Here is a 10,821-nt window from a genome sequence, read left to right on the forward strand (position 1 = left end):
TAGTTGAGAATAGTAAAAAAATAATGTATCAACTTGTTGCTCTCACGTTTGGGCCAGGTGAAGTTTAAGTATTAGAGCTTTTTTGTTCCCAGGATCCTTGTTTGATATAAGTGTAAACATATAAATCTCCTTAAAATGTTTAGAGTTTGTTCCATATCTGGAAGTTAACCTCAAACGTTAAAAAATGCTGTATCCGCACATGCGCCTACATTCTTAAAATTATTTGCTAAAATGTTTACTTTGTTGCATTTAAAACAAATTTCTCCTTAAAATTGATGATTTATTTTGTAAAAAAACTCACTTAAAGATTTTACGACGAGCAAATTTGTTTGTTTAACACGCACCATTAATTTTTTTTGTTTGTTTAGTTAACAATTTTAATATGAATAATATGAATAAAGTCACTTTACTTAATAAAATAAAATTCACCTAAATAACCTTTTGCTTTAGCTAGAGACTTTTTTGTTGTTGGCATTTATGGACAAAATGATGCCAAATGCAGTATTCCCCATATCAAAATTCAATTTATGGTATATTTGGGACACCCTAATATATATATAAATATATATATATATATATGCATAAACAAATCCAAATTTTTTTGAATAACCAGTGTTTGTTTAATAACATTATTTAGCAGGCCATCATTAAATCAAATAATCCATAATACAGAATACATCAAATAATACAGAGAAAACATTTTATTGTTTGTTTTAATTATTTATTGTTTTACTTTACATTGCTTAAACAAAAAAAAATTAAATCTAAAATTTAAAAAAATAATCTAGGTATTAAAAAGCCTTTCTATAATGTATAATAAAAATGGCTACAATCTTTCAATTCGGCTTTGTTTGATAAAGTCCATCGAACAAACAAGCATTTGATTGCTCGTTAAACTTCAAACCGGCTGGACATATAACACATCCTTGTGTAACACCTTTCCAACAACCAATGTATTGATATGGATTTCCGGCACCACCATTTGAAACGTTATCCGCAATGTTTCCTGAAAAATTGGGTCCTTTGTTAGGGCAAGCATCTGGACATGGGTAAGTAGATTGCGGTTTCCATGCCTTTGTAGTGTAACAAGAATCTGAAATAAAATTGAAAAATGCCCTGAGATTTAAATATAACAGTACAAACGTAAGGTTTAAAAAAAGATTCAACTTTTAAAAAATGTCTTATGACGCCTGCATTAAGTTTAAGATGTAGCTAAGTATGTTGCGTTTTTTTAGCTGAAGTTATATTAAAAATTAACTGTACATAAAAACAATTTTATTATTTAACAAATCATAATACCTTTTTGTTTGTATAAACATTGATTGCAAGTTTGGCTAAAAAATAAACTTTGAGGCCAGCACGATTGACAAGTTGCGATTCCATTTGAACATTGGACAAAATCGTGTGGATATCCAACTATCTCAAAATTTCCATTTGACTTAGCAATGCAAAGACTTTTTGGACCTGTATAAATATTTTTTAATTGTTATACATTATAAACAAACTCAATACCAAAAATTATGTGTATATATATATATATATATATATATATATATATATATATATATATATATATATATATGTATATATATATATATATATATATATATATATATATATATATACATATATATATATATATATATTTATACAGTATTTTTTAAAAAATGAGAATAAAAATTGTAATAAAGTTACACGGTGGCGCAACGGGTGTAGGTCCAATTTTTGATATAATAGCTTCCGAACTGCTTTGCATATCAACAGGCGCTTCTGAACTATTTTGAGCATCAACAGGTGCTTCTGAACTGCTTTGAACATCTACAAGTGGTTTTAAACTGCTTTGAAAATCAGCAGGTGTTTCTGAAACTGCTTCAGTGATGCTATCAGTTATAACAATTTCATTTGAAGTTGTTTCAGCTGATTTACTTGTTAAATCAATTGATGCGGTTTTTATTTCATCTGGTCCTGGTATTGGCTCAGTCACAGCATCCGTTGTTGTTTCTTGAATATCAACTGCATTTGGTGTTGTTGGAAAAACATTTTGTGCTGAAACTTTAATGGTTGAATGATAGAGCAAATTATATTTAGAATGAAAACAGATAGCAAGACACAATAAAATGTTCGCATATAAAATACAGATAATAAGAACCAATAACAAAAGTTTTCTAATTACAAAAATCTATTAATAATTATCACAAATAGTTATTACAAAAAAAAGTATACCTGAGCAGAAAATCAATGCAAATAATATAAGAGTCATTTTTTAGTATAAAAAAAGGTATTGTTTTATGTTCTTCTTAACAGTTTGTTTTCAACTTTTAAAGTTTTATTAGTTGTCAATAATGGGGAGTTTTTATACAGGTTGTTACATAACATCTAATTGACTTTTTGGCGACCAAATAAATGTCAAGTAAAAAAATAAAGACTGTGTAATTGAACTCAAATTGCAATTGCTTTAGGATGAATAACTAAGTAATCATGCAAACGTAAAACAAATTAAACCAATTAAATACAAGACATTTTCTTTGTATCATTTATTGTCTATAATTATTTGGTTCCATCAAAATGATTTACTTGAGTTATTATTTTAACTTTGTCCATCTTTTCTAATTTGAACATTAAACAACAATATACCGTCTATTGCTTAAATAATTTAGACATGATTAATTTTAATTCAGAAAATTACAACGTTGCACTATGCATCACTAAGCGGAAATAAGATTTTGCTTACATTTCTTAGAGATTTTTCCAATTTTAACTTTTTAAGTTTTTTTTTACGGATTTGGTTTCGTAATTTCTAATATTGTTTACATTTTTATTTTTTAACTTAGTTTTTAGCAAACGTTTCAACTTTGGTTTGTTTAATCCAATCTAAGGAGGAAAAAATGAACAAATTTTATTAAATTGTAGTCATAGTATTTAACTAGTCTCAAAACGTTCATATAAACGTTCATACTAACTTTTGATACTACTTTAAAGTGCATAAATTATAAACATCATATTTTTCTTTAAATTTAGAAGTAATATAAGTAAAACTATTGTATTTGTTGTATATATAACTTAGTTGTATATAACGTTCGCAGAAACGTTCAAAAAACGTCTTATTTAGGTCCTGTGCTTACTGGGAAGTTTGGAGGTTCAATGCCAACTTCTGTCAAAAAAACGAAATCGGAAAAAAAGTAGATATTTTAAATGATAGCAAATAGCATTTAAAAAAACTATATATATAAAAAAGATTGCTCAGGGATAAATATTGAAACGAAAATTTCTCATTTTTGGTTTTTCGCTTACATAAAATCATATTAGACTAGGTAGTTGCACCAAAAAAGTTAATTTAATCCAATACCAATAAATGTGTAATAAAATGAAAGAGAATGAAAAATGCTTTCCAACAACACCAAATTTATGATGCTGGCATTATTGGTTCAAAAGTTATTGAGATTTTTAGTATGTCCGAAGTGCCTTGACATCCTATGGACTTTATATAGAGAAATAAAAAAAAAGTGAAGCAATTATCTTTCAAATGTAAATATTTCAGAAAGTATTATGAATACATAAACAAAAGTATATACCAAAATGAGCAGTTTCAAAAGAGGAATTTATTTGTACTAGTTGCAATGAAAAATGAAATGAAATAAAGAAATTATTATCCATAAATTATGCAAATTACAAAAAAACGTTTGATGATTTTTTTTAAATAAATATGAATATTTCATAAGTTTTTTAGATTACATATAGGTAAAAAACACACATCAAAATGAACAGTTTCAAGAGATGAATTTGAACTTATAAGTAGCAAAAGAACATGAAAAATTTTTTCTTACATAAACAATAACAGTTAACAAAACTTCAAAAAATAGTTTGCCAAGTATCATGTCAGCAATAATTGACTCAATAAACATGTCAAAATCCTCTGATGAGTCCTCGTCGAAACCCGAGTAAGATGTAACATACACAGTTCTCTTGTCTTTTTGCCTTTCTGTTAGTATTCGTACATAAAAAATTTTGTCCTGTCCATTGTCTAGTTCCCATTTATGATTAAACAAATGATTAGTCATACTTTAATTGCTTAACATTTTTTCAAGAAAAGGTTTCTGGTTTGGGGCAACTTTTATAAACATTTCATTACCAACAGAGGCATTATTTAGCAAGACTTTTTTAACGTCTCGTTCCAGTTTCTGCCTTGTTTGCCTTTTGAGATGGTTCAATCCAACTTGTTTTAATGTTATCGTCTATCCCTTTACTTTCAAGCACTCCTGCTTTTCGGATCTGCGATCCTCTAGTGATAGAAAATTGTATTAGGTTTCTTTGAATATCTTCTGGTTTGGATTCGATCCACTGAAGAGTGTGATTCAGTTTTGCTTTAACTTTTGAATCTAGATATCCAATAGTGCCATTGGGGGCTTTTCTAAGTAAACAGTCTGTCATGCCAAGAGCACGTTCTGCATGCATATTGTTGGCAGGTGCTGATAGTGTGTCCTTCAATATTTTCTCAGTAGGGTTAGATAGAGGCCCAGATATATAATTGTGCAATTGTCTATGAATAACACACTCAATAGAACTCAGAAAAGGTGAGGTTATTTTGTTGAGGAGCGTTATATCAGTTATTTTCAGCAATGATTTGTGCACCTCGTCAAACACTATTTTTTGCCCAAAAATATCTAGATCTGTTGACAACAAATCATTGGAACTTTGTTTCATCTGGGTGATTCTTTGATGACAAATCTGGAACATGGGTACCTAAATTTAATGAAATGTAAAAATAAATGAAAAAGGGTACACAATATTCTTAAGCTAAAATAATATTAAGCAAAAAAGATAGAAAGACAACAATTAAATGTGATCAATTTTACTAAAAATAAGTTTTAACTACTATTATTTTAAAAAAAAAACAACACCAGTTCAAGATTAGATTTCTGCAATACATTGCCATAAACTAGTTTCATCCACGGGCCTGTAATTATTTTTCCAATCAATCCTAGAGCTTGCAGCTGAAAGATGATGCCATCTTTACCGATGTTCCCAAAAAGAGCTTCACTCACAACATTTTTGTCGTGTCTGAAAGTAAATATTTCAAAATGTTAACTTGATTTTCAATTATATTTTTAAAGCTCTATCAATAATTTGTAAAAATAAAACTCTTACTTCTGAAGAAATGACTTTAGCAGCTGTAGATGGAATATAGCAACTCCAGCCATGTGAAAAATTACATGTACCCTGTTTCCAACATAGCGCAGAAAGGTTCCTGGAGCAACTCCATGTTCTCTCAAGAAAGACTTGAATGTTGCTGGTTCACCTTTGAAGCTATATCTAAAAATAGTTTTCAATTTGTTTTACTTTTAGAAATAAATAAATATATATATATATATATATATATAATATATATATTATGTGTTATATTTTTTTATAGTACCATACATTATACTTGTTATAAAAAAGGTTAGCAAAACAAAGAATATATAAATTAGATATAGTTACCTAAGTTTTGAAAGGTTGTACAGAAAAGACTCTACAGATCCTTCTTTTCCAGTGGCAGTTTTAATTTTATATAATATAATAATATATGTATAGTCACAGATTCTAGAGTCTAGAATAGATCAATCAACAATTAAAAGTTCTAAGACTATGTCACTACTGTCTAAAATAGTCACTTAAGTTCACTGAATAAACTTATAAAGTAATAAAGTCTAAGTCACTAAGTCTAATTTTCCAATCTAGATCTAGAATAATCTACATTCTAGATCTAATAACTTACAATTATAATAAGTTCACATTTTAACAGATAGAAATAGATCTAGTTCTAGAGTAATCTAGAGTCTAGACTAGTATCATGGCTCCTTAGTTTTACTTTTTAAAAAAAAACGATCTCGTTATCGATAATTGGTAGTCGGCCGACAATGGCAACACCTAGATTTGTGCTTAAAAATATTATATTGTTGACTAAACTGATTGTAATACAATTTTAAACTAACATAGAAAAACGAATTTGCTAGATGTATGGTTAAAAATTAGATATGTACGGTCAATAAATAAATTTTATTTAAAAAAACAAAACTTACCTTATTTCAAAGGGAAAAAACACCAAAATGGCTAAGGATACACAAAAATAAAAATTTACTGATGCTTAGAGATTCTTCTTGTTGGTAAAATGAAACAAACAATGTGACTGAAAGTGGCTGATCTATCAAACTATGCTTGAAGCACTGACGTGCCAAAAAAACATTTTGTAAAAACGGAACAGAAAATGGACGCAGATGTCGACGGTACTTCATGATCCAATATAGCGGACTATGCGAGTCATTATATTAGACTATTATTAATTTGTATTCCAACAAAAGAAAACGAATAAAAAAGAGTGGGATATTGGCAAACAGCTAAGGAGGAAAGCAAATTAAAGACACCAGTTATACGAAGTTGATAATATTTATAGCTTATCATTTAGTCTAACTATTGAATCAGAGCTAGATTTTGATCCATTTTATCGGCTGTATATGGATGTTTACGGACAGACACTATCAAATATTTATAATATATTTGTTTAGATTGTTAGCTAATAGTGCTTAATAATGAATTTAATATAAAGTTTACTTAGCTGTTTACCAAATAAATAACATTTTTATATTATGTTGATATCTTTTATTTAATTCATTAACCATTTTTTTTTAATTTTAGATGGTTTAAAAATAGTTATTCGTAGATCAAAACCAAATATAACTTTACCGCAAAAAAAATTTTTATTTCACAGTAAAAAAATAGTTCTTTTAAAGGCAAAAAAGTTTGGAGATCTTAATCAATTTGTATGAGTTCTTTAAAAATAGATAGTTTACAAATGCTTCTTAAACTAAAGTTCAAAAGCTTGATTGTAGTTTTTCATTTATACTGTTGTATAATTGCAAATAAAGAACTTGAATTTGATGCTTAAAAAGGTTATACAAAAATGTTTGCTATTAGATTTAACGTTGGATTCCTAAAATATGGAATCAAACTGAATTTAACTTGCATTTTATCTAAATATTAATACGCTAATGAATAGTGCGCATAGTTACGCCTAATGTTCGTGTTGTTAATGACGGTTCTAAATTCTGTAAAATACACCATTTCTTAGTTTTTTAGTAAGTATATAGTGTATAGTAGTTTACTTATAGTTTATATTAGTAACATAGTTATATTAGTTTATTTATAGTTTATATTAGTTTATGTAGTATATAGTAGTTTATTTATAATTTATATTAGTTCAAGTTTATTTATCGTTTATATTAGTAAGTTTATTTATAGATTATAGATTAGGATTAATGAGAAAACAAATTTTTTTTTAGACAGGCTAGCTGACAGCGACTTAAGTAAGTTTAATCATTTAGATTTTATTTGAGTACAAATGTAGCATTAGCAATTTTATTGTATATAATTTTATCTCAATTTTTATTTTTAGACAGACAGGTAGAACTCAGTAAGAACTTAGATTTTGTAGATTTAAAAACTTCTTTTGAATATTCTTTTAAAGCATTGAATATGTTTTAAATATTTTAATAAATTTTGTCATTTAGGTGTGGTAGCATCATCAGTTGGTGCAAATAGTAATTTTTTTTATTTTATTTTAAAAAGAATCAATAAATATTGTTTATTTAGACATAATCATCAGGATAAAATAGATAAGATAGATAAAATAGCTTTTTTATTTAATATTTTTTTATTTAATTATAACTTCAGTTGCACCAGCCACAACAGGTAACTTCGTACTCTTAATATACTTGAATTACATTTGTTACTTAACTTTTCAAGCAATAAATATTGTTTATTTCAACATTATCGTCAAGATTATATAAATAAACTTTTTATTTGATAATTTATTTTAGTTGCTTCTGATTCAACTTTAAATAATGGTAACTCATTAATTCATATTTTATTATAGATAAATGTAGATAAAAAATGTAAGTTGGAAATTTTTGTAGATTTAAAAGCAGTAAGCTTTTTTCTAAAGGTTCTTTCTATTTTTGGATTAAATCCACTATCACTACATTTGTTCTATGTTTATATAATGTACTTTAATAATTTTTGTCATTTAAAAAAATATATCTATGTTAAATTACACCAGGTTGTAGAAAATAGTTATAGTTTAACGATAAGAGCAGATTATAGATCTTTGATCTAATTAATCTATTTAATAACCTACTACCAAAGGGAAAATTTACTATCAGTTGTTTGTTTGTTTTTCTGTTTAGTTGACAACAATGAAGAGAGAGGTAGTATTTTTAAAAGGATTTTTATTTTTTTATAAAGTAGCTAAAATGTTTTTTAAAATATTGTTGTTGACTTAAAAGTAAAACAGTAGGTTTTTATAATTTTATACAATAAGCCCAAGAACTTAGGCAATACTTAAAATTATATTGTCAATAATAGAGAAGAAATTTAAAATTCTCAGTAAGACAGCTTCTTATTATTTTACATCAAGTTAGTTTAATTAAAATTTTTTTTCTTATTTATTTTTATATTAGTTTAGTGAATTTATTTTTAAAAAGTTAAGTAGATATTTTAACGTCAATACATTTAAGTGGTTTTATTGTTTAGACACAGAATTGAAGACTGAAATAAGTCAGTGTTTTTGCTATTAGATAATTGTTAATAGGAATTTGTTTATTTGTACTGTAACTGGAATTTTAAAACTTCAAGTACTTAAGCTTTATTTTCTTTTTTCTTTTAGGAGAGTTGGAAAAAAAACTAAGTATAAATTATGTGATTAACGGGTGACAACTAAAAAACGAGACTAGATTTAAAGACACATATCTCTTTGAAGAAGTAAGAGAAAACAAAAAGGAAAAATGTTCTAGAAAGTATATTTATTCTAGTTTTTAAATATATAATCAGTTGTTCTCAACTAAACCATTTCTTCTGACTTTATCAACTAGGCCTGGTATAGACTGAGCTAGGTTCCGTATGAGCTCAATATCAATTTTATTAAGGCAATACTTGATTCTAGAACGTAATTTTTTAAGATTTTTTGCATGCCAGTTATTCTTGTTGACAAAGCCTTTCAAAATACTCCAAAAATTTTCGATAGGACGACATTCTGGCAAGTTTGCAGGGTTATCCGCTTTCTCAACATAATGCACGTTTTCTTTGTTTAGGTACATGATTACTGTTTTTGCATAGTGAGATAATGCTAAATCTGGCCAGAATACATATGCACCATCTGAATGATACTTATTGATGAATGGAATAAGTCTCTTCTTAATACATTTGTTTAAATAGATTTTTTGATTTACAGCCAGTCCACTTAGTACAAAATAAGGTTGAGAAATTCCATTTTCAGAAAAAGCAATCCATAGAAGTAATTTCTTTTGAAACTTTTGTTTTGTTTGGTATTTAACTGTAGATGGAGTAGATTTTACATCACTAGTATAAAATATATCATTTCCATTGATACTGGAGTGATTTAACCTGAAATAAGACTCATCGTCAATGATTGGTTTACGATTTTTGAATTTCTGACACAATCGACTGCATTTAGTTCTAGCTGGTGCTTTTTGCTGGTCAGAGCGTTTTGGAATCATCATTTTTTTTCTTGATTTAATATTTGTTCTTTTTTTTAATGTTTTACTGTGTTGCGAAGTACAGTTGAACTTTTTAGCTGCCTGTCGTTGAGAAACTCTGTCTTTATGGTCAAACATGAGTTTGAGCCTTTCAATGTTTGTCCTGGTCATTTTTTTAGCTTTTACTCCACTTCCTTAAACTCTTTGGTGCCCAGATTCACTTTCAGCACATTTAATTATCTTGTAGATAGTACTTTTAGGTATATTCTCAACTTTAAAGTGGTCATAAGTGAACTTTTTACCAGTATTTTTGTAATTTAAATAAAATTCATACGCACGTTTTCTAATCTCTTCTTGTTTTGAATTTATTTTTTTATTCATTTTTCTATAAAAAATAAAAACACATAAAATATTTAAAAACTGGAATAAAAATACCTTCTAAAACAGTTTTCCTATTTTTAAAATCTTATTCCTTTAAGGTGGTACACCCCCATTCTAAAAAATTTCCTTAAAATAATCAAATACAAAATTAAAACTACAATACACAAGTTAAAACAATTATGCTGATTTTTTTTTAAAATAAGAAATCTCGATTGCCCAACTTTTGCCTCACTTGTTCCATACAAATTGCCAAAATATGGGTGTAATTTAAAACAAGATATCTCTAGTTCTATATATCTTTTAACTCTGAAATTTTCACACTATGTTTCTAAAAGGTACGAAGAGGTTATGAACCAAAATCATGCATTAAAGATGCATAAAACATTTTAAAAATAATTTTCTATATATTTAAGAAAATTTTTAACAAAAAAAGCAAGAAAAAAAGATTTTAAACATACTTATACATCATATTTATTTGTAGTTTTGGTTCATTACCTAAGTCAATTTATAACAAAAACACCCTGAAAATTTCAAGTCAGCATATGGTCCCAAACTGAAAATATTGCGTTTTAAAATTTAGGTATTTGGTAAAAATGACATTTTGAGAAAAACACAAAAAACAAAATAAAAGTTCGTTATATTAGGAAAAGAAGCAGGAGCCCAATTAAAAACCTCCACAATTATATTGTGGGTCCTTTTCCAGTTCTTTTTCAATATCTATGTAACCTTTTTTGATGGCTCTAAGCTGCTTTCTCCTTATTTTACCTTTAGCACTTGATTTGTGATTTATTTTTTTAATTCGGTTGCAGTCCAATTTACGAAGTCCTTCCTGCATAAATATACTTGGTTCGATACCTCCAGCACTAATTACTTTTTCAACTGCTGTGCTTCCATCATTAAATGCTATAATAGC

At 27.1% G+C, this 10,821-nt stretch overlaps 3 protein-coding genes across 3 annotated transcripts; all 3 read right to left on the minus strand.

The window, feature by feature from the left end:
- Positions 1-764: 764 nt before the first annotated feature.
- Positions 765-4,058, minus strand: LOC136083135 (uncharacterized). Its single transcript, XM_065802544.1, has 4 exons — positions 3,825-4,058; positions 1,696-2,179; positions 1,300-1,464; positions 765-1,093 (listed from the first exon to the last, which is right to left on the minus strand). The coding sequence occupies exons 1-4, from the start codon at positions 4,056-4,058 to the stop codon at positions 837-839; spliced, it is 1,140 nt and encodes a 379-aa protein (XP_065658616.1). The 3' UTR covers positions 765-836.
- Positions 3,636-6,525, minus strand: LOC136084235 (uncharacterized). The gene is made up of 4 exons (XM_065804329.1): positions 5,479-6,525; positions 5,146-5,310; positions 4,899-5,058; positions 3,636-4,740 (listed from the first exon to the last, which is right to left on the minus strand). Exons 2-4 carry the CDS (start codon positions 5,196-5,198, stop codon positions 4,159-4,161), a joined length of 795 nt encoding a protein of 264 aa, XP_065660401.1. The 5' UTR covers positions 5,199-5,310; positions 5,479-6,525; the 3' UTR covers positions 3,636-4,158.
- A 2,333-nt stretch (positions 6,526-8,858) lies between these two features.
- Positions 8,859-9,698, minus strand: LOC136083136 (uncharacterized). The gene has a single exon (XM_065802545.1). The coding sequence runs from the start codon at positions 9,696-9,698 to the stop codon at positions 8,859-8,861; it is 840 nt and encodes a 279-aa protein (XP_065658617.1).
- Positions 9,699-10,821: the final 1,123 nt, after the last annotated feature.

The sequence above is a fragment of the Hydra vulgaris genome, chromosome 08, assembly GCF_038396675.1.
Source record: "Hydra vulgaris chromosome 08, alternate assembly HydraT2T_AEP".
In the NCBI taxonomy this organism is placed as follows: Eukaryota; Metazoa; Cnidaria; class Hydrozoa; order Anthoathecata; family Hydridae; genus Hydra; species Hydra vulgaris.